The 25,064-nt window shown below is 36.7% G+C and overlaps 1 protein-coding gene and 1 pseudogene across 1 annotated transcript; one reads left to right on the top strand and one right to left on the bottom strand.

The window, feature by feature from the left end:
* Positions 1 to 956: 956 nt before the first annotated feature.
* On the bottom strand, positions 957 to 1,175 carry LOC133747262 (keratin-associated protein 19-5-like). Its single transcript, XM_062175569.1, has one exon. The coding sequence runs from the start codon at positions 1,173 to 1,175 to the stop codon at positions 957 to 959; it is 219 nt and encodes a 72-aa protein (XP_062031553.1).
* A 14,963-nt stretch (positions 1,176 to 16,138) lies between these two features.
* Positions 16,139 to 16,722, top strand: LOC133747254 (small ribosomal subunit protein eS7-like; annotated as a pseudogene).
* Positions 16,723 to 25,064: the final 8,342 nt, after the last annotated feature.

The raw sequence follows: 25,064 nt of genomic DNA, 5'->3' as shown, positions 1-25,064 counted from the left end.
TATTTAAAATCAAGGCTTAAAAGTACTAATTTACAGAATCAAATAAAAAGCAAAATAACACAACAGTCACTGGAAACAAATAAAAAGTAAGAGACTTAAAAATATACAGTGGTCCTGTCTATCTTACTCTTCTATATCCTAAGCACTTAAAACAATTTCCAAGACATGGATACAGACAGTGAATTTACTCATAATTTAGGTAAAGTTTATTGTATCAAGACATTCTTGAATCAAAGCACTAATTCAGGGGCCAGCATTGTGGCATAGCAGGCAGCAGCCTAAGCATCCCCCTGTGACATGTCATCCCATGTAGGTGCAGATTGCTGTCCCAGATACTCCACATCCAAATCAGTTCCCTGAAAAAGTGACTGGGAAAACAACAGAAGATGGTCCAGTTACTTGGGCCACTGCTACTTGTGTGAGAGACACAGAAGCAGCTTCTGTTTCCTGGCCCAACACTGGCCTTTGTGGCCATTTGGGTACTGAAGCATCAGATGGAAGATTCTCTCTCTTTCTCTTTCTCTTTCCCTCTTTCTCTCTCTCTCTCTCTCCTCCCCCATTCAAGTAACTCTGTGACTTTCAAATAAATAAATAAATCTTAAAAAAAAAACACTCTAATTAAGGAGAAATAAAACCAACATACTGATCAACATCTCATAATTCAAAACATTGAAATTAATTAATTAAGACATGTTTGTTATGTCAATTATACATATTTAGTAAAGGCTATTTTAAACTATAGGTTACACATGGTTACAGCAGATATTACTGACTAAATATTAATAGGTGAAACCCTGATTCAATGGAAAGATATCAGGTTCTAGAATATTGGATGGCTAGCTCCTTTTGGAAAATGAGTCAACAAATTATATTTTCTCTACACTGAACAAAGTATTCATATTACTGAAGCATATGGGCAAGAGAACAGATATTGTAACATGAGGATGTGTAAGTTTTTAGTAGGAGCCAGAGAAGCCGTAGCCTCCACAGAATGATGGGCGACAGTAGCCATATCTGAAGCTTCCACAGCCAGAGCCGTTTCCATAGCCTCCACAGCCACAGCCACAGCCCAGTCTGTGGAAGCTGCCACATCCACAGCCATAGCCACAGCCTAGGCCACTGAAGCTTCCATAGCCGTAGCCCAGGCCTCCATAGTAGCTGCCATAGTAGCTCATGGTATCAAGGGTAGTGAGTTGGTTTGATACCAGAGATGATTTTCCTGAATGTCCATGTCTCTGGCTTCCCAGAATGTTTTTATACTCTTAGTGGGTGTGGTTAACAAGACAGATGATCTCATTTCCATATAACAGAATAATTTAAAGTCTATAAATTCTTTTAAATTGTTTTTCTTACTTACCAAAGGGTCCAAGCTCTTAGTAAAGGACTTTTAGTTATAATTATTATTTTTTAATGAGTTTGCATTCCTAGGAACAAAATGCTTCCAAGATGAAAAATGATTATAGCCTCTTCAAAGGCCGTCCTAGTGTTCTAATTAAATGGTCTAATCTGGTTGATAGCTTCTAGTAGCCCTGTAATTATATAACCTCAGATTGCCTTTCGTTTTATTTGCATTGCATTGTCTTTGATACTGATCATTCCCAGAACCCAAGGTCTTTTCTCCATGGTGGTCAGGGCATAGTCACAAACTCATTAGTGATTTCTGGATAGTCAAATGTAGAGGAAATCTTGCTTTTTAATCATTTAAACTTTTCTATGACAAATATTTGATTAACTATCTCTGTCAGTTCCTGTTTTAATCCATTTACTCAAAAGTATTCCCTTTCTTCAGTATTCAAGAATACTTATAGAACATTGCCATCTACCTCTACCTCACCCTAATGTAGACAGCCTTTCAGAGTGTAGATGAATGCCTATGACAAAATATTATAAAATACTAATTAATAATATAAAATACTAATTCATTTGTCTACATTACCCATTATATTATTTTAATCCTCAAAGGTGAAAATGCTTACTTTGGTCACATTTTATAACTTTTGGGGTTGAAATAGAATAAGTAGCATATTTTTGGTTGAATTAATAAGTGCATAGTCCCATAAAAATAACAAATAAGTTCTGTGTAATCTCTGTCTTTTGGATCTTATGAGATTTCATTCTTCTGCTAATAACATTGCTTATACCCAGTAAGGTTTTTTTTTTTTTTTTTTTAAATTTGGTTGACTTACAGCTTCAGGGTCTAAATAGCGAAAGCAAAGAATAATTCTGAAATTTCATTTCTGTTAATAGTTGAAATCTTTGACTTCTTGAATTGCAGCTGATAAAGGAACTACATTAGTCTGAATCTCCCAACACATTACCTAACAAATAGGCAGACAAATAGACAGAAAATTATAAACCACACAAATTCTATACTTTCAACACAACTATAAGACAGAGGGCACTGCAAACTTCAAATTAAAAAAAAATAAACAAATATGAATTTCTAGTGATGCTATTTCTTGATAAAACAAGAATAGTGAAACAGAATGTCAAAAATTGACGAGCAATTTTCTCAAAAGAGAAAAACTGTCTCATGAAGTAAGTTTCCCCCAAAAGGAAAAAAACACTTGAAAAAGATAACATGGTGGAAGCGATGACAGCACAAAGGAGTGCTTAAAAGGTGCAGAAATAGACTACTGATCCACTGTGTGGGACACTGACTATGAAACAAAAGCAACGTGAGAAGAAAAGAGGAAACCATTTGAAAACTTCGCAGTGAAGAAAACAAAGTGTGAGCAGAGAATGTAGGATCTTCATGGAAGAGAAGAAAACAAGGGAAAAACGACGAACTCCCCACCAGGTAAAGCTTCAGCGGTTGAGTAACATGCCTGACACTCTGAATCAAGAGTCCATGCCTGATCTAGGACCGTCACAGGAACATCAGACTCCACCCACAAATCCAGAGGTGCAAGGTTTTGTCTATACGAGGACTATAATAAAAATAAAATGACTAGCAAATCATTTGGGGACGGCTCCTCTACCAAAAACAGAGAGGAGGAGGAGGAGGAGGAAATAAAAAGAGGAGGAGGAAGTAGAAGAAGGAGTAGGAGAAGGAGAAGAAAAAGAGGAGAAGGAGGTGGTAGAGGAAGAAAAAGAAGATGAAGAAGACAGCAAAATATTTTAACAAAATATCACGCATTAAATATTATCAACAAAAATTGCAGACATATTTTAAGTGTCATAAACCAAAAACTCAGACTAGAAAGTTGAAATTTTCTGGCCGGCACCGCGGCTCACTAGGTTAATCCTCCGCCTTGTGGCGCCGGCACACCGGGTTCTAGTACTGGTCAGGGCACCGATCCTGTCCAGGTTGCCCCTCTTCCAGGCCAGCTCTCTGCTGTGGCCAGGGAGTGCAATGGAGGATGGCCCAAGTGCTTGGGCCCTGCACCCCATGGGAGACCAGGGGAAGCACCTGGCCCCCTGCCATTGGATCAGCGCGGTGCGCCGGCCGCAGCGCGCCTACCGCGGCGGCCATTGGAGGGTGAACTAACGGCAAAAGGAAGACCTTTCTCTCTGTCTCTCTCTCACTGTCCACTCTGCCTGTCAAAAAAAAAAAGAAAGAAATTTTCTGCCAGTGCTATGGCTCACTTGGCTAATCCTCCGCCTGCTGTGCCGGCACCCCGGGTTCTAGTCCCGGTCGGGGCACCGGATGCTAGTCGTCCCGGTTGGTCCTCTTCTAGTCCAGCTCTCTGCTGTGGCCCGGGAGGCCAGTGGAGGATGGCCCATGTGCTTGGGTCCCTGCACCAAAATGGGAGACCAGGAGGAGGCACCCAGCTCCTGGCTTCAGATCGGCCCAGCGCTGGCCATGGCAGCCATTTGGGGAGTGAACCAATGGAAGGAAGACCTTTCTCTCTGTCTCTCTCTCTCATTGTCTATAACTCTCTCTGTCTCTCTCTCTCACTGTCTAACTCTACCTGGCCAAAAAAAAAAAAATCATAATTTTCAAGTCATCATAAAGATGAAATGGTTTGAAAAACTTGGGAAATAACTAGAACGGTAAAATCAAATTGGTATGAAGAGCAAATTCCAAGATGCTAAAGAGAAAATGAGTCATTAAAATCTAATATACATCAGTAAACAATAGCAGTAAAACAATAAAAAGAAAAAAAATGTGGGTAAGAAAAAAAATAGGGGTCCATCATTGTGATGTAGCAGGCGAAGCTGCGCCTAAGACACTGGCATCCCATATGGGCCAGATTGGCTGTTCCACTCCTAATCTAGCTCCCTGCTAATGCTCCCGGAAAAGCAGCAGAAGATGGCCCAAGTGCTTGAATCCCTGCACTCACATAGGAGACTGGGAAGAAGCTCCTGGCCCCTGGCTTTTGGATTTGGCCTGGCCCAGTCCCCTGCCATTGCTGCCATTTAGGAAGTGCACAAGCAGATGAGAGATATCGTTCTCTATATATAAAAGTCTGCCTATCAAATAAATAAAATAAACATTTAAAAACATGAATCAGAGACTGTAGATAAATGGAACACTGATGAAAATCCAGCTTACTTGTCAGAGGAGTCTGTGGCAAAGGGAAAATTTGAATGATATCCAAAATTGTAATCGAGGGAGAGTCTCTAAAACTGAAGGAGGTCCTCAGTGGACACACTGCTGCAGCCATTCATGACCTGAGAAAACTGACCCATGCTGAACACCTGTAGGACAGTAGTTGTAAGTTCTGCAGCTGTGTAGTGGTGAGGGATGCACAACAATGCAAATGCACTTAATACCACTAACCCACATTCTCAAACATGGCTATAATTTCACGCTATAATTACTTTACCACATTACAGAAAGGCAATTCAAAGATACAGAAGAAAATGTTCAGGATATCTAAGAAAAGATCAAATAGTTAAAACAACAAAACTTAGACCCTTTTCAGATTTCTCAATGTATACAAACTAATAAATTTATTATGTAACATTTTCAAAAACATTCAAGGATGTAAATTGTGAACCAAGAATTTTATCCAAATTATCAGAGAAAATGTTTTATCTATGCAAGAACCAAGAAAATATTGACCCCATGGGTCCCACTTGATCAATCAGCTAAGGATTCAACAGAGATAACTGAGGAAGCATTGGCAAAGGACTGACACTGAGAATTTCATGTGTTTAATTTTTGACAAAGGCTAACACAAAGATTGTTGAAAGAATAATATGTAAACATTATATAGTAAGGCAGAGTAAAAATAATTCAACAAAAAGTGAAAGAAAATGTCCCGGTTGCCCCTCTTCCAGGCCAGCTCTCTGCTGTGGCCCGGGAGTGCAGTGGAGGATGGCCCAGGTCCTTGGGCCCTGCACCCCATGGGAGACCAGGAGAAGCACCTGGCTCCTGCCATCGGAACAGCACGGTGCGCCGGCCGCAGCGTGCCGACCGCAGCGGCCATTGGAGGGTGAACTAACGGCAAAAAGGAAGACCTTTCTCTCTGTCTCTCTCTCTCTACTGTCCACTCTGCCTGTCCAAAAAAAAAAAAAAAAAAAAAAAAGAAAAAGAAAAAGTGAAAGAAAAGAGAATGAAAGGTATAAAATAATTATAGTTTAATGAAATGATAGCCAATGTTTTTAATTTAAAACTGGTAATTACGTTAGTAAAAATTTAAATAGGAAAATGACATACTAAGGGCATTTTTGCAAGAAAATACATAAAAAACTTCTGGGTAACCACAAAATAGCTATAAAAATCTTTCTAGGTATCAGAAGAAATTTATAAATTATTAAATAAAGAAAATTCAGTATATAAATTAAGAAACAAAAATATAAAAATGTACAAACAACTCTAACAAAAATATTTTTGACAAATGACACCAGACATAATAACAAATCAATAACTGTGAACAAGTTTAATTCATCTATTAAAATAAAGTATTTGCTAACTGCGTTCACCAAGAAAAAGTCACTATGCTCAACAGAAATATTTAAAATTAAGTAATTAAGAAAATCCAAAAATAAAATTGTATGTAAATTCAGTATATCACTATACTAACACATTAGAATGGATAAAATTCCAAAACTCTGGGTGGGCGTTATGACAGCGATTAAGCCACTACTTGAGAGAACCACATGTAGTCTTGGAGTCTGGGCTGTTCCACATTTCGCCCAGCTTCCAGTTAATGCATCCTAGGAAACAGAATATTTTTCTTTCTCTTTCTCTTCCCCACCTTCCCTACCTAATAATAAACCTAATATACCTAATAATAAACAAACATTTAACAAAATTCCAAAAACTGACAATGCCAGTTACTAGCAATTATGCAAGGAAATAAGAATTCTCATTCATTGCTGGTAGAAATGAAACTTAAGAGTTACAGTCATATTGGAAGTTAGAATGACAGTTTCTTAAAAAGCTAAACATATTATTACCATGTGATGCAGCAGTTGTACTTCATGATATTTCCCAACAGATTTAAAATTGCCTACCCAAAAACCTGTTTGTGAATATTTATAGAATCTTTATACATAATTTCCAACAGCTAGAGACAATGTTCTTCAACAGGTGGATGTAGAAACACACTGCAGTACTTCCATACACTGTATTTCATAATAAAAATAATTGAACTATCAATATGAAAAGATATAAATAGATCTTAGATGCAAGTTACTAAGTGAAAAGTGCCATGTGGAAATGCTATACACTGCATGAGTCCAATTGCATGACATTTTGAAAAAAAAAATTGCTGTAGTCAATACAATTAAGATGTATAAGACATATGGCTTCCAACTGTATGGGGTATTGATTAAGAAGCTGACACTTCTTTGAGAAGAAACAGAGAGATAGAAGGAAATACCCACACACAAAAGCTGCAGTCATATTAGTTTCAATGACTATTCTGCCCAAACTGTGAAGATATAGCTTTATGGAACAGAAATTCTTCCTAAGAATTAAAAATGAGTAAGGCTTCCAAATACTATTTATGAAGCTAATATACCATTCATCAAACTCAACAAAGATAGCAGACACAAAATGATTATAACTCAGTAACTCTTGTGAATATGTATGGAAAAATTACTAAATAAACATTAGCAAGTAGGATTCAATATCACGATGTAAAAATATGAGGAAGTGGGATTTATTTTGGCAATATAAGGTGCATCAAAATTAATATATTCATTAATATAATGTATATTAATAGATTTAGAAAGCAAAATCATGTTACTCTTTCCATAAATGACAAATAGCTTTTGACAAATTTCAGCACTCATTCCTGATAAAAAGCAGATAAAATAGGAATTGATGGCTAATTCTTAATAAAATTATCTAAAGAGAGTTCTTATTTAATTGTGAAAATGTAGAGATATTTTTACCATGATTAAGAGAAGAAAGGATGCTTAATAAATTCAATAATATTAAAACTTTTCTCTGGAGACATTTCTATATCATTTGGGCAATAAATATCAATGGGGGAATAAGAATTGGAAGAAGAATAAAAAGAAATAGAATTGGAAGAAGAATAAAAACAAATAGAACTACATTTGTATGCAAGCAACATGGAAAATCTCAAGAGAATCAAAGATAAATCTAAGTCAAGGACTAAAACAATTTGTTAAGAAATGCAATATAAAATTCCCATGAAGGTGGAGAAAAGGTTTGATACAAAGAATACAAAGAAGTAGAAGACATGGCAGAGAATCCCCGGTTTACAAGAGTAAACAGTTTACAAAATACTTTAAAATATACTTAAGAAGAAATGTACAAAACCTACATAAGGTGTATTAATTTCTGAAAGACTTAAAACTATACTTCAAAAATTAAGAAACATGTTCTTTTCATAGAATAGATAGTTTAATATCATAAGAATAGAAGCTTCCCTACATTTACAATTCAATTCAACTTCAGCAAAATATTTTTACAGGGGTAGAATAGTATCAAACTTTATGTGGAAACATAGATTAATAAGAATACACAGGAAATACTAATATAAAAGACTCCAAAGAATTTCTAATCCTACCAAACATGAAACCCTGATGCTGGCCTCAATAAATAAAAACAACGTGATATTAGAACACGAAAAAAGACACAAAATAATTAAATAGAAAATCTAGATAGCTAAATAATATGAAAATTTAGTGCACATAGTAATGTAGGCACCTCAAATCAGTTCAATAGGTATGTACTTTTTTATAAATATCTGGGGAAATGTAAAAAATAAAGTGGACAAAGTAGAGACAATATCACTGCAAGTTTTGCAGATTCTGTATAGATACAGAATCATACAGTATTTGGAGAAAACATGGGTGAATTACCACAGAAACTGGGCTTAGGAAAAGCTTTCTATCTTTGATCCAAAAAAAAAAAAAAACAAGAAGCCATAAAAGATTGTTTAATGGTTTTTGATTTTGAATTTGAATTTTTATTCAAATGCATACAAGTATTTATTTAGATGGTTGTTTGTGTACCTGTGAATTTTTTTTTTATTTATCACTATGTCAATAGATGAGTAGATAGTTAAGCAATGTCATAATAAGTCATGTTACAAGAAAATTATAAAGTATATTAAATGAATGACTTTTAGTCAGGGAGATAATATTCTTAACATATAATGCATTTGGCGTATTGAAATAAATTTTTAAAAAGGCAATGGGTCAAATCTATGGTTAGGTGATCAAAAAAAAGATACAAAATGACAAGCATAACCAAAGATGTTCAACCTCAGTTAAAATAAGGAAAATACAAATAAAAACCTACTCTTACACCATTTCTCACTTATCAGATTTGTAAGAATTTAAAAATAAGACAATGTATTATATTGGTGAGGTTCTTGAGAAATAGTAATTCTTGCATATTTCTTCTACTTTTTTTATTTTTATTTATTTTTTTTTGACAGGCAGAGTTAGACAGTGAGAGAGAGAGAGACAGAAAGGTCTTCCTTCCGTTGGTTCATCCCCCAAATGGCCGCTATGGTCCGCGCGCTGCGCCAATCCAAAGCCAGGAGCCAGGTGCTTCCTCCTGGTCTCCCATGCGGGTGCAGGTTCCAAGCACTTGGGCCAATCTTCACTGCCCTCCCGGGCGGGCCACAGCAGAGAGCTGGACTGGAAGAGGAGCAACCAGAACAGACTCTGGAGTACTGGGCCGCAGGTTGAGGATTAGCCTAGTGAGCCCTGGTGCTGGCCAAAACTTAAGATTTTTAAAATTAGTTTTTTAAAATATGAATTTAAAGGCTTTGTATAGAGATCATGGTTACCATATACACAAAAATGCCAACTAATTTTTCCTGGTCTATAACAGTCCTTTTCAATTTTTATAGCGTTTTTGGTTAAGCAGGAATTTAGAAGTTCTTACTACTTTTCTTTCTCAAAATCATCTTGGTTATTTGAGATTCTTTCTATAAAAATTTCTGCTGTTATTATATATAGAACTAAACATATAAAACAATACTAATGAATCTTTCAATTCATAATCATGATAGATATATTTGTCCCTATGTTATAAAACTTTTTGCTATCCTAGATAAGTTCTAAAGTTTACTATTCAGAGGAATTATACATTTTTATCAGATTTAATAGATGTGCAACTACAAAGGTTTGCTTTGGTTTAGAGACTCTAATGTTACACAAAAGACTTCATTAGCATGAACATTCTGACAAAGTATACAGAGCAAACACTAGGAACAAAAGTGCTCTGTACAAGAGTTAGAGATCTCCAGCTCCCAGTTACAGTTTTCTGAACACTCTCTTCCAAAAGAGACTCATGTAGCTTTCCATATCAGGAAAACTAATGAAATAGAGATTAAGCTAACCCAGTAAAAACGGCATTTAAGGTTTTCAGCATCTAAACTTTGCCCCTATAATATTCTTCTGACTACTTAATTAACTTCCAACCTTCAGAAAAACTGTAGTTCATAAATTCCATTTATTTATAATAAAAAAATTTGATAAAACAGATATACAATGAGCATTCATTAAATAACTTACACAGAATCTTCATTCATTCATTTTCGCTTTCAGCCAGTAAACTCCATCAGTCCCCAAGGATCCAACATACCTCAGACATTTCTTAGTAAAAACAAAGATTTGGACACTTTCTGCAATCCCTTTCCTTCCTCTCATGCATCGGTATTGCCAGAGACTATCTAAATTTTTAGATTTGTACTCTATTTACTCAGTAATATGAATGTTTTGAAAATTAAGTGTAAAGTGCCATGTTGTTTATTATAAATTTCAAAAGGTCTTTGCCAGTCATTCATTAATATCATTATTATTGCCTCATAAAAATTGTTAGGAACTCCAGAAATAATGTTGAATACATGTGATGGAAGAAGAAATTTCTTTTCTTCCAAGCCCAGGAAGAAAGCATTTCTTGTTTTATCACCTAGTAAAATGGTAGCTGTAAAGCTTTTTATTTTTATCTTTAGTTTTTCAAAAATTTATTTATTTATTTTAAAGGCAAAGACACAGACAGGGAAGGAAGCAGAAACAAAGAGAAAGAGAGAGATTTTCCATCCACTGATTCACTCCCCAAATTATTGAGATGGTTTCTGGGTCACACAAAAGCCAGGAGCCAAGAGCTTCTTCTGGATGCCCCATGCAGATACAGAGTCTCAAGTACTTGGGCCATTCTCTGCTGCTTTCCCAGGGAGCTGGATTGGAAGTGGAACATCCTAGAATCAAACTGCTGCCCATACGGGATGCCAACACTTCGGGCAGAGGCTTAACCTTCAAAGCCACATTTTTATCATTAGATATACTTCATTAGTTTCCAGATTTCACATCATCATATAGAGTCATCCCTCCCATCTTTACAACAAGAAAAATCTGGATGTATTGAAAATTAGCTATTTTCATTGGATCCATTGAGGTTGCAGAATATATCACCTTGAAGTGTGCAAAGACAGATGCGTTTAAAATCACAACCGGCAAACTTGGAAGGCTTCCATAGCCTTGGCAACTCATGACGACAGCCTAGGATGGTTACTGGCGCCATAAACTAGAGTGTCAATTTGTTGGGTCAACAACAGGAGCCACTGTGCACTTGCTCCTCATGTGGGATCTCTGTCCTTAATGTGCTGTACATTGTGATTTAATGCTATAACTAGTACTCAAACAGTATGTTTCACTTTGTGTTTCTATGTGGGTGCAAACTGTTGAAATCTTTATACTAAATTGATCTTCTGTATATAAAGAGAATTGAAAATGAATCTTGATGCAAATGGAAGGGGAGAGGGAGCGGGAGAGGGGAGGGTTGCGGGTGGGAGGGAATTTATGGGGGGGGGAGCCATTGTAATCCATAAGCTGTACACTGGAAATTTATATTCATTAAATAAAAGTTAAAAAAAAAATCACAACCTTGATCATGCTACCCAGAACAAATGACAGAGGAGCCCTAAAGAGGAAGGAATACTGAGATAGTAATTTTGACCAGTTGCTAGAAATTGTGTGATAATGAGAAATTCCTATGGCCAAGGTGTTAGGGAGAGCTCTATACTGTATGGGGCTCATTGCCAATGATTTCATTAGATCCAAGATCGCTTCATAGCTTCAGCAGGGAGGAAACAGAAATAGAAATAAACACTCGAGTCTTTGCCATGACAAAGGCTGATCCACCAAGGAAAAAGACCTAGCCAGGATTTTAACTATTTGGAGAAAAAAAAAAAAAATTCCCACTCTGGGCCATTCTGGCTTTCATGTATTTCCCGTATGTAGGTGGAAGGAGATGAGAGTCTGCAATGTTCAGAGCTTTCAGTGTAGCATTTTGGACAGCCTGCCTTTAGAGAAGATGATAACAGCTCAGAGAAATAACTTGCCTCAAGGGAAGCCCTTCACAAGTCAGCCTTTTGACAGACCTACTAAAAAAAATGTAAAATGATATTTAATTTTAAGATTATAAAGTAGCTCTTTTCTTTTAAACTTACCACCATACCAACAGGATAGTAGGATGAGAAGGCTTCAAAAGACCACAGAAAATTAGCATTATGTTTTAATCACATTTTCCATGAACTTTTTGGAACATTCTTGTATAGTGTGTTACAACAAAAAGAGCTGTAAGACACATTACTCTGAAGAGAGGTACTTAGTAGCATTAAAGGTCAAAGGCAAACAAGCTCCCACTTCTGCAGCTACTGTCTCATTTAACACACCCAGCGCCTAATGAGATCAACATTCTTACACCAAAGGCCAACAGGCTTCAGTTCAAGTACCAATAAAACACATCAGGCTTTGAACAATCACAACACAACACAAGCCATTCAAAAAGGCATGGAAAACACTCCAGAAAGAAAAATTAATCATCAGAACCAGGCTGAGCTGTAACAGGGCATTGGCATTAGCAGGCTCAGAATTTAAAACAATCTATGAATTAGTACTATACATCATTCTATTTATTCTGTTAACATATTGAGTCTTGTTATGATTTCCTGATGGTAAGCCTTCATTTGACTCTTCAATTAAACTTACTTGGATGTGGGTATTCCCTACTGATACGTCATAGATTGCTAGATGACATTTACTCACAGATTCTTAAGAATTTGTCATTGAGAATTACTGGTTTATACCTCATAGAATATCTGATGTTTGATGGTGAAAGACATTGGTTTAGGGGGCCAGCACCGTGGCTCACTTGGTTAATCCTCCGCCTGCGGCACTGGCATCCCATATGGGCACCAGGTTCTAGTCCGAGTTGCTCCTCTTCCAGTCCAGCTCTCTGCTGTAACCTGGGAAGGCAGTAGAGGATGACCCAAGCACTTGGGCCCCTGCACCCACATGGGAGACCAGGAGAAAGCACCTGGCTCCTGGCTTCGGGCAGCGACCATTTAGGGGGTGAACAAATGGAAAAAGACCTTTCTCTCTGTCTCTCTCTCTCTCACTGTCTAACTCCACCTATTTAATAAAAAAATTGGTTTATAATTTTCCTTCATCAAGGGATATTATATTTTTATTGAGATTTTGCCCACTTAGGAAGAAAATAGAGAAGTTTTGAAGTGCTCTTTCATTACTTTTTCTCTGAAAAGCAAACTTAAAAATTCAACAAGTTTGTACTGTTAGCAAGATTTTTAATCACGAATTCAATTTCTATATGAGATTTAAGACTACTCATATTTATATGTTTTTATTACTTCTTAGGTACAGTTTTATAAGTTTAAATTAACAGGACCATACATGTTTCAGGCCTGAATGTAATTGTTTTTGTTTTAGCTTTGGTTTTTATTCTATTGATGAATATTTAAAACATACACAAAGAAGAAAGAATAAAAACATTATAGTAGGCTAGCACCGTGGCTTAACAGGCTAATCCTCTTCATTGCGGCGCAGGCACACCGGGTTCTAGTCCCGGTCGGGGCACCGGATTCTGTCCCGGTTGCCCCTCTTCCAGGCCAGCTCTCTGCTGTGGCCAGGGAGTGCAGTGGAGGATGGCCCAAGTGCTTGGGACCTGCACCCCATGGGAGACCAGGATAGGCACCTGGCTCCTGCCATCGGATCAGCGCGGTATGCCGGCCGCGGTGCGCCGGCCGCAGCGCGCCTACCGCGGCGGCCATTGGAGAGTGAACCAACGGCAAAAGGAAGACCTTTCTCTCTGTCTCTGTCTCACTGTCCACTCTGCCTGTCAAAAAAAAAAAATTATAGTAAACTGTATTCCCATCTCCTGTATTTAACAATTATTATAATTTTTATATCATTCTTTTATATTTACTTTATCAGGTATTCTAAAATAATATACACTAAATTAAAATTGTTTTCTAAAGGTCATCTTTAGAAATGATCAAGGAACTTTCTGAGAAAGAATGAACATTAAACTGAATTTCAATTATCATCACTGTTTATCTTCAATTTAACCTTTAGATGTAGAATTCCTGTTTTCTACAAGAAGAGATAGAAGATAGAGAGATAGATATAAGAATGCTGAAAAAAAGTAAAGATGAATGAGAATAAGTGGATAACGGAAAAAAGAAGATGAAACATACAAAAAAAGAAAAGTGAAATAATCATGAAATAAAATATGTTGGTAAGTCTCCTAAATATAATAAAAAGCAGGCCCATACTTGGTGATTATGTTAACACACCACAGAAAATTGATTGTAATAAAATAATTTGATCTCAAAAGCGTTTTTACTTTTGGAATATTTTTTATTAGATATACTTTGAAAGGCTGAAGTTTGCATTAAGAGATACTACAGATACTACAGATATACAGATTGTAGTATCTCTTAATATCCATAGCTTCCATGGCCACAGTCCAGGCCACTGAGGCACCCAATGCCACAGCCCTGCCTTCCACAGTGGCTGTCATAATAGTTCATGGTGACAGGTGGAGGGTTTGGTTTGCTGCTGCAGATCAATTTTGTGAGTGTGTTAGATCAAGAACATTTACATGCAGTCTCATGTGTGTGTGGAAAGCCACAACTCAAAATGCCATCCATTAGAGCATATTACTTGAACAGTGTGCCAACTCTCCTGTTCCCTAATTCCCAACCACATCTTCCACTTCTTTATGCAACCAGTTATTTAAGTACTATGCAGCATGTTTGATGCTCTGCTCATTTATATTTCTAGAAAAAATTTTGCCTTTAATAAAATTCTAGTATTTAAAATTTCTCTGCATGTTTGGGTTTCTGAGTTTTAAACTACATAAATAAATCTCTGTAGCTCAGGTATTCTTCAAATTATATCACATGAGATTGCATTTACCCTCTAATTATACTCTGTCTTCTGACATTCCGTGACTGCTGACTCTTTTCTAAGCCAAGTGTATTATCTTTATTCTGCCGAGAATTCACATAGATTGAAAAATAATTGTTCCCTGAAATGCTAGTCCTATTTAAAAAATGGCAATCAACTAAGATGCATGTCTTAACATAATGTGCTATTCTAAAGTAAGCTGAGAGCCACATTTGGAATTGCAATGATGACATTTAATGTTTAAAAGAAGAGTCACAAACTGATGTCAAAGGAATTTCTCAAGCATCATGTTTCCTGTAGACAGCTCACTTGGTAGATATCACTAAAAACCACATAGAGAAAATACTTCATAATCCTTATATATAGAACCTTGCCCACAAATATAGTCTTACTCCAAACTCTAAATCCCCCACAATTATAAGAGACCAGAGATACAAGTTATTCCAATGGTCTTGTTCTAAGAGACACTGAAGATCATGCAACAAAATTTTCAGTGGCAGGTTAGAAATAAAACCTAAGTGCTTTGATTTTTGGCTTTAGCTAAGCAAACAGACTTGGAATTATGGGTGTGAATACAGTATGAGGAGTTTCTTCTCTCACAATGGCTAGCTGACTTATTTACTACATTGTTTATTCTCATTGTCACTATAAATAAACGCATATGACACCGAACAAGTAAACATAAGTGTTCAGCTATTTTTTAATCTCAAATACTTAAATATTACAAAGAGAACAAATGATTTGTGAGCTTTATGTTTATTACTATGGTTTAAATTTGTTTTAAACCCGTTAAAACTCAATGTTAAGGCTGGAGTCCTTAATGAGTCAGGGACAGGAGGTAGGGCATTTGGGAGATGATAAAGGTACCTTCATGAATGAATTGGTGTCTTTCATGGGACTGGGTCAAGTCTTTCAAGACTGGATTACATGTCAAAGGAATAAGATGAGCCTCTTTGGGGCTATATAAGCGTGAGGGCAAGGTGATATAAGCACAATAACCCTGGCGTTTCATTTCTTCTGCATACGCTATTAACCACTGTTGCACAAGTTCCTGACATAAGATCATCCAACATGTTATGACAAAGCATTAGGTCTCCTCAGCTGTGGCCACCTGAGTTGGGACTTTTCAGTCTCTAAAACCATCATGAGCCCAAATAAACCCTGTCTTAAATATGTTTTCATAGCAACACAAAATGGACTAACACTGATTGAAGTTGTTTCCCTGACCACTTTAATAAGAACAGGGAGTAATCAAATCCTTAAATGTTTCTAACATTGGTGCTTTGCAACCTACATATTGAAGGGAATTATTAATGACAAAAGAACAGCTTTTAATCTGCTTCAGTTAAAAGAATTCAATTTCAAAAAGCTAGTTAAATTTTAAAAAATGAGACTATTATCTTTAGTGCTTGCTTTCTTTAGTCAGAAATTTTTGCATGATATGAGCAAAATTATTATCAACATTAGAGGATCTTGGGAGGGCATGTGATTAAGATATACTTTGGGTTCTTCCTTGGCTGGCACTAAGCCAGGAGAAGCTATGCTCAGCTTGAGTGCCAAGATCATCAAGCCTAACTGCCAGAGGCCAGATGAGTTGAACTTGGGCATCTCCCAGGCACTCCTGAAGCTGGAGTTGAACTCAGACCTCAAGGCTCAACTAAGTCTGCTGAACCTCACATCTTCCCAGAAAATCGAAGTTGGTAATGTCCAGAAAGCTATCAGAATCTTTAATCCCATTCCTCAACTAAAATCCTTTCAGAAAATTCATGTCCAGCTAGTATGTGAATTGGAAAAAAAATTCAGTGGAAATCATGGTGTCTTTATTGTTCAAAGGAGAATTCTGCCTAAGCCAACTCAGAAAAGTTGAACGAAAAATAAGTCCAAGCTTTCTAGGAGCCACACTATAACAACTGTGTACCCTGCAATCCTTGGGGACTTGGTCTTCCCAACAGAAGTCCTGGGCAAGAGAATCCCTGTGAAGCTGGATGGCAGTTGGTTCATACAGGTCCATCTGGACACAGTACAGCAGAATAATGTGGAACATGGCTGGAAACTTTCTCTGGTGTCTATAACAAACTCACAGGCAAGGATGTTGATTTTGAGTTCCCAGACTTCCAGTTGTAAATAAAATTGAGTAAATAAAAGAGAATTCACAGAAAAAAATAAAATAAAATAAATGTTATTTTGGATGCCCACATCCCAGATTACTCCTATTATACACCCTGGAAGGCAGTGGGTGATGGCTTCAGCAGTTGAATCTTGCCACCAACTTGGGAGAGAGTTGAGTTCTTACTTATAGGCATTGCCTGGGCCAGCACTGGTCATTGAAGGCATTTGAGGAGTGTATCAAAGGAGGGAAGTTATGTCTGTCTGTTTCTTCTCAAATAAATAACAAGGAATTGCCAAACTAGGAATCACCTTCTGTTCTTCTCTATTTGATTCTTTAAAAAGAAGGAGATCTGTCACCCTAGGTCTTGCATGTCCATGAATATTTAGCCACTGTTGTTTTCTCCCTCTCTACCTACTCAGCCCCCCGATACAGAAAGGACTGACTTTTTCTCCAATCACCCTAACACCTATGCTGCTTTCTGTAGAAAAGGGACCTTTCATATTCTTTTATCTTTTTGAATGAACAAGTTAATCACATTCCAAGGCTTTGCCAAATATCAGTATTAAGGATTGCTTTTACCTTTATAACAATTATTTCTTTTCTCTTTGGTGTATTATTTTTACAAAATAAATTCACCTATGAGAAAGTATTACTGTATAGTGGCGAAACAACAGAGAAAAAAATCTGAAAAATCAAGCTGATACTTCAAGGGGTCAGGGAAAAGATGTAATGCTCTCTAAATGTCTTTCACCTCAATGTACTTGGGACATCAACCAATTTAATGAAATCATATATAAGCTTTGAATTCCTCATTATTGTAGCCCTAATCATGGCAAAATGGATGCAAGAAATGTCAACAAGCCATTTTAAGATCAGCACAGAATATTTTCATTAGCAATACAGAAAGGAATTTCATGAATGATACTTCACAGAGAGTATGAATAAAATGATATCTGGACTGGCAAAGTACTACAGAAAATAACTATTGACTTCATCTGTGTAACTTTTATTTATTTTTAAGTAAACAAATATAGCAAACTGTTTACTGATGAATTATTATGGGTCAGGCACTGTCCGAGGCCCTTTATATGCACTAAACTCAACCCCACAACAATCCTTGCGGTACTATTAGTCACAGGCTTACTTACTCGCAAAAGGTCATGTGCCTCAAGGGTATCAGAGCTGAAAATCAAAACTACTATTATTGCTTGGAGACTGTGCTTTTATAGTCTATGCAATACTATCTCTATTCCTGGGTAAGATTAAAGACATTTGGTGTTCAGAAGAGAGATGATTTCAGAGAAGAGTATTTGATTTTTAAACAGAAAATTTAAAGCTATGTATAGTAGATAATGTGAGAGAATACTGACAGGTTAGGTCAAAGCCAGAGCAGGGCAATCTGGAAATGCAAAACAATACAAAATCCCTGAGTGAAGTGTTAACTATTTGGTCTTTTGAGCTGAATATATATATATACATATATATACACACACACATATATATAAAGTTTTTACATGATTTTTTAAATTGCTTTGTATGAAAAAAAATAAAAAAATACCTAATTACTTTTAAAATTAAATTGAAAATAGATGTCTTTATAGTTTAAACAGGATTTGGCTCCCCATACTCACCCAAACATGTAAATCCCAATTCTTAAATTAATGGCTAATGGATTAACATAATGGTTCATGGATTAGGGTGGAAGTTTAATCCAATTTTGTTGTTTGAAGGTGGGGCCTTAGAAAGTGATTGATTGGATTAGGTCCTAGCATAGAATCCTTAAATGGACTCATGATGACATTAGAATGCTCCCTTCAAGTCTTGGCTTCCTGAATCACCATTTAATGGTTATTCCTCACATGGGCCTCCCTTCCCACATTGCACCCCTACCAGATGCCAAATGCATGGGGCTGGGTCTTAGATGGTGAATTTGTAAAGTCAACAACAGGAGTCACTGTGCACTTACTCCTCATGTAGGATCTCTGTCCTTAATGTGCTGTACATTGTGATTTAATAAAACACGTTGTGTTTCTATGTGGGTGCAAACTGTTGAAATCTTTACTTGGTATATGCTAAATTGATCTTCTGTATATAAAGAGAATTGAAAATGAATCTTGATGTGAATGGAAGGGGAGAGGGAGTGGGAAAGGGGAGGGTTGCGGGTGGGAGGGAAGTTGTGGGGGGGCAAGCCATTGTGATCCATAAGCTGTACTTTGGAAATTTATATTCATTAAATAAAAGTTAAAAAACAAAACAAAACAAAAAAAAAAGATGGTGAACCTCCAAGACCATAAGCTAAAATAGACCTTCTCCTTTGTCTCAGGCATTGTAGTTATAGTAACAAAAAGCTAATGCAAATGTGCTCACCATTTCTTTTTAAAGTTGCCTTAATAAGCTTGCTATTCATAATTTATTTTTTTAAATGTCTTTCAAAAAGTATTTATTTATTTTAAATTTCATTTTGAATTCTACATAGTTATGGACCAAAGTGTAATAATTTGATGCATGTCTACAATGTACAATGATTAAGTCAGGGTGATTAGCATTTCCTTCTCCTTAAAAGTTGATCATCTCTTTCTGCTGGGAGTCTTTGGATTCCTCTTTTCTGTATCTTTGTAAGATATATAATAGATGGTTTCAAACTGTAGTTACCATGCTGTGCTACTGAATGCTAGAATTAATTCCTCCTGGTTAACTGTTTGGGTACTCATTAGATTTCCCTCTTCCCTCCCCCCTTGACCCATTTCTAACCTGTGTTAACTACTATTCTACCCTTCATTTCTATAAAATCAACTATTTTAGATTCTTTAGGCACCCCATGGTGAGTATCAATTTTTGTAATATTGCCATTTAAAAAGGTAAATGGTAATTCAGAAATATAAAAGATAATGGTAATTATCCTACTGAAGGCAGGTATACATTCATTTTTGTGGTTAATCTATTCATCCGTGTGTGTATACATAATGATTAGTATATTTAAGGCACCAGTGTACTCAATGTGAAAAAAAGAGAATTAGTTCATGAATTAATTCTGGTACACAGTAATGTATAACCACATTGTTTATGATAAATTAATTGAAAATAGAATAAACAAGAAACTCTGGGAGTCTAGTCTGTGGTCTCAGTTGTGGTGTTGTTTATAAAATAATCACAGGATACTGACTTATTAGAAGACTGTGCTATCCTTCAGCTGAGTATCTCTAGAACACCGTGTGCTTCTACCTCTGTCTTCCTCTCAAGACCGCATAGAACTTTCAAGATACTTTTAAACAGATTCCTTCTTTTCATCAGAAACTTATTTTCCTGCTTCACCATTCTGCTTTGTAAAATGTTTTTTTTTCTTTTATACAGATTGTCACTTTCATTCCTTTTCCTTCTGTATTATTTTTCTCTTCAAAATGTCAGTGGATGCTTAGATTTCTCACTTATGTGTAGTCAAAAAACACTTCGGTTTGCATCATATTTAATACTTTTTAAAATGCCTCTTTCAGAAGTAGTTACCAAGTGTCTAAGATAGTCCTGGGGTAACCACCCTTAATATAACACCTTCCAATCTGCTTCAAGAAATGCCAATTATTTAATTTCCTAAATGTCTTCTGTTTGGTTATTCTTTGTACTTTTATACAACTTACAGTTGTATTTTTGGCTCTTTCATATTACTGACTAAACTTAAAGCTACAGCAAAATGTATATGTAGCACTTGCTAAAAACATTGTTTCATGAACACACACACAGAAAACATCCTTTGCATTAAATAAAAATATAATATTAGTGAATGTAGGTAGTGAAGTGCATTGACAAAATAATTATACCAGATTTACTTCTGGTTGAAAACAAACATACAAAACTCTGAGGATGGACCACAATATAAAATTTGTTCCTTCCTATCCTACCTAAGCCCACCAATACCACCTATAAATCCATGTTTAATCCCTACGTTAGCACCCTTTTTCATCCTTCACAGTCATGCTACATGTATGCCTTTCCTTTAAAATACTTTTTCACTGTCTTTTTCTCATTCTGGACATTTTTTACTTCATTTCACAAAGCAAATAACTTCTTTCTCTAAGCTGCACATGTATGTTATTTCAAATTCATGTAAGCTATTTCAAATTCAGTATGTGAAAAAGTGTTTTTAAAAAGGAAAAACGAAAAACAGTGACTGTGTTACTTTCACCCACCACAGTCTAATTTTGTTACTCTTCCTTAAAATCCCCATTTTGGCAAAGAGTTTCAAAAATACCAGTTATCCAGGCCACCTGGACCCATACCTGAGCCAAGCTTCTTTTTTCCGATTCTACCATATGCAAGTTAATCTTTATGCATCCAATCCACAAACAATAGAGAATATTTGCCTACTTGTCTTGGAGATAAAAATAGTAAAACAAATTCCTTATCCCCAGTGGCTAACGTTTGAGTAGAGAGACAGACTGCAAACAAATGCACGGTGGCTACTACGTGCTCAACATTTCCCTGAGCACTGCAAAGTATATTTTATAACAGTGGGAAAAAAAAAAAGAAGAAAAAGCACTCTGTCTTCCTGAAGGGTGCATTCTAATGAGAGAGATGCAGATACTTCAGTAATCAAAATTATGTACACCGATAACTGCTGAGGTTAAAACATAAAGCAAGGGTAAAGCTATTCAATGACCTATTGAAGTTTTTGAAATCATAGTGGGTTGATAAGAAATTCTTCATTCTTCAATATGTGACTTTTGGGAAAGTCAAACAGTTCTCTGGGAAAAGAGAACCCTGGTCAGGAATAAGAGACACAGATACCTTGCATTAGGGACATAGCAGACACCTTTGCAGGTCAATTTGCCTAAAGTAGAATAAACTAGAGAAAGAGGAGAGGAAGACAGCACTAGGAATGTAATATGTGAACATCTGTATTAGAAGCATTCTTCACACAAATAGGTTCACATGTTAACTAGTGATATCATAGAGGATTTTGAGCCCACTCTGTTTCAAGTGAGAACTGGACCCGTAAGGTTACATGAGGATATATCTCTGTGTTAGGTAGAGAGTCCCTAAGACACACCCTGCATTGCCCTGACACTGAATATAATGGGCTTCACTCACATGATTGGGCTATGTCATATGGCATAGTTGACTTTAAGAAAGGGAGAACACCTGAGTGGACCTGATCTAATCATAGGAGTCCCTTAAAAGCAGACATCTCTAGTTGAGAGCAGAAGGAGAAATCAAACTCAGCACATGAGGAGAACTTTGACATACTTTCTAGAAAGAAGGTCCCGTGTGTGAAAGAATGCATTTGAAATGTGAAACTTTTTTTCAAATTCAATATGTGAAAAATATTTTTTGAAAGGAAAAAGCCTCTAGTTCCTAGCAATCAGCATAAAAATGGGAATTCTGCCTGCAACTCTAGACACAAACTTACCAGTAGATTTTTTTCCCAGACTTGAAGAGAACTCAGCCCCTCTTTTTTGATTTCAACCAGGTAACATCTGATTTCCTGAACAGAGAACTCTGAAATGTGTTGTCAGAATTTTGAAATACAGAAGAGTGAGATAAGAAATGAGTCTTTGTTTTAAGATGATAAATTTGCTGGAGCTTTTTTTGCATAAAAGGAAAACTATGGTTTCTTAACATTTCTGCCTTGAAGTACTCTTATATTCCAAGTTTTAAAATTAAGTAACTGGCACTATGACTACACTTCTTTTTCCGTTTAAAGACACATTTGTTTATTTGAAGTCAGAGTTCCAGAGACAGGGAGAGAGAGAGAGGGAGCAAAGTCTCTTTTACCTCCTGGTTTTCTCCCCAGAGTGCTGGACCAGGATGAAGCCAGAACTCAGGAGTCAGGACATTTTTCCAGGTATCCCACATGCAGCAGGTTAAATTGCCACTTGCAATACTGGTTCCAGTCCTGGTTACTCTGCTTCCAATCCAGCTTCCTATTGATATGCCTGGAAATGCAGCAGAAAATGGGCCCAAGTGTTTGGGCGCCTGTACCCGGGATGGAATTTCTGGCTCCTGGCTTCAGCCTGGCCCAGATGTGGCTGCGGTGGCCATTCAGGCAGTGACCCAGCAGATGGAAGACCTCTTTCTCTCTCAAATCTCAAAATATCAATTCGTGAACTATTATATAATTATTTTGACAAGTTCACAGAAGTTTTGTTATTGATATCCTGAAATGTGACTTGGTGCGGCATATTCTCTCTTGTTTACATTTTGGTACTGATATTTGAGCCTACTATTTTATGAGTTAGCAATGAAAGGAATTCATTGCCAATATTTTCAGTAAAGCAAACAGAGATCAACTTTGTAATGACCCTCTAATGTTCTTGAAGGAAATCACGTGTGGCATCTATCAGGGATTTCTTCTCTTCCCCATTTTTTGCACCAGATTCTATATGCTTCTGTTTTTGATCAGTTCAGATTAATGAACCCAATGCTAATGATACCACTGTCTTTAACTATTTTGTAGCTAGATCCAATATTGACCTATTGTGTGGTTAGAATCTGGAAGCCTTTGTCTCCCAAAACCTACCATCCATTTTAAAAGCATTCTAAAAGATTCTGATAACTGAAAGCAATATTTCATGAGAGAAGACAAAAGAGGTCCATATGTTCCACTATTTGTCCTCAATGAATCAAGTCTTTTAAAACTGATGAAGCAAAAGTGAAGAAGGTAAAGACACCAACTAGAGGTACAAACCATAAACAGCAACTCCAGACAACGCAAATACTTTTGGAAGCCTAGAAATAAAAATTACAGTGACACATATATGCATAATAGCCTGGGTTTTATGGCCTTCTAAACAAAATCATAGACAAAATTGTAGAAATTTAACTGGTCTTCTCATGAGAATAACATTAATCATATTAGGAAATATATTTTTAGGGAATCTTCAGGAACAAACTACTATAGTATGATGAATGTCTGTTTGTGCGACCTTTGTAGAAAATCACACCTCTAAATGCTAGGGTAGAACTCTGTGCATCTGGAAATAAGAATGGCAACTTAAGTGGCCATGGCTATGTGATCTTTGAAGGCTATTTAAGCTCCTTCAGTTGTCATTTGAGGGCAAAAGCGTAGCCTGGGAGAAGAAATCTATTAAGAATACAGCCTCCAACAGCACAATAGAATATGTTTGACTTGAAAAAGGCAAGACAGCATGACTTGGAGTACAAAAGAAGTAAACGGGGTAATAACATGGCCCAATGATCCCACTACGAAGACACAGGTCTGGTCAAAAATAGCCACAGTTGCATCTGTAGAGATATAGTTTAGTCTGAAGAGAACTGGTAATTCTTGCTACTCTTGTGGTTACCCAGTATTATAAGCATAACACCATCATTAGGAGGGTTTCACAAAGCACACAGGCACATATTGCAAAGAGAGGCATGCATGCACAAACATATCGTCCTTGTATTTATGAGGGATAGAACATGTAACTATGTTATATTTCAAATGCCAATTTAGATTTCATGTAAAGGAATTTTTTACATTTTACACCAGAACCGTTTGGAAGAGAGGTGCGCTAAAATATATAATGCAAAAAGAGAATGATGACCCAAATAATAAATGCCCCCAAAATTAAAAGGACAAGTCTTATTGATTTTATTTTTAAGATTGATTTTATTTATTTGACAGGCAAAGAAATGGGGGGGAGAGAAAATGATCTTCCATCCGTTGGCTCAATCCCAAATTGGCCTCAAAAGCCAGGGCTGGGCCAGGCCGAAGCAAGGATCCCTGATTTCCATTCAAGTCTCCTACATGGATGCAGGGTCCCAAGCTCTTAGGTGATTTTTTCCCACTTTCTCAAGAACATTAACAGGGAGCAGGATCAATAGTGGAGCAGCCAGGACTTGAACCTATGCCCATATGAGATGGCAGCATTGCAAGCACTGGCTTAACCCATTGCACCACAATGCGAGTCTCAAGTCCACATTTTTATTAAGTCAACACTATCATGTTGAAATGTGAAGTGTTATCATAGTAATCTGGAGTTGTATAATTATTCAATGCAGCAGAGGCACCTACTAATAGAAGGAAAAAATCGAAAAGTAGAATCAACAAGAGAAAAATTAGCTGGTAGTCTTCAATCTGGGGCAAAGTTTCTCAGTAGAAGCCACATGACCAATATCTTCCATAGTAACATGGGCGGTAGCAGCCATATCCATAACCACCATAGCCAGAGCCATAACTGCAGCCCAGACCTCTAAAGTAGCCGCAGCCTAGGCCTCCAAGCCCATAGCCCAGACCACCATAGTAGTTGCCGTAGTAGTAGCTCATGGTGTCAAATGCTGAGGTCTTACGTGAGAGCAAAGTGCTTGCTTGTGGAATATGAACTTCTCTCCTTCCACAGGACCTTTTTATACACCTCCTGTC

This window comes from Lepus europaeus, chromosome 2 (assembly GCF_033115175.1).
Source record: "Lepus europaeus isolate LE1 chromosome 2, mLepTim1.pri, whole genome shotgun sequence".
Classification (NCBI taxonomy): Eukaryota; Metazoa; Chordata; class Mammalia; order Lagomorpha; family Leporidae; genus Lepus; species Lepus europaeus.
Note: the sequence above shows the minus strand (reverse complement) of the source record. Positions and strands in the feature narration are given on the sequence as shown.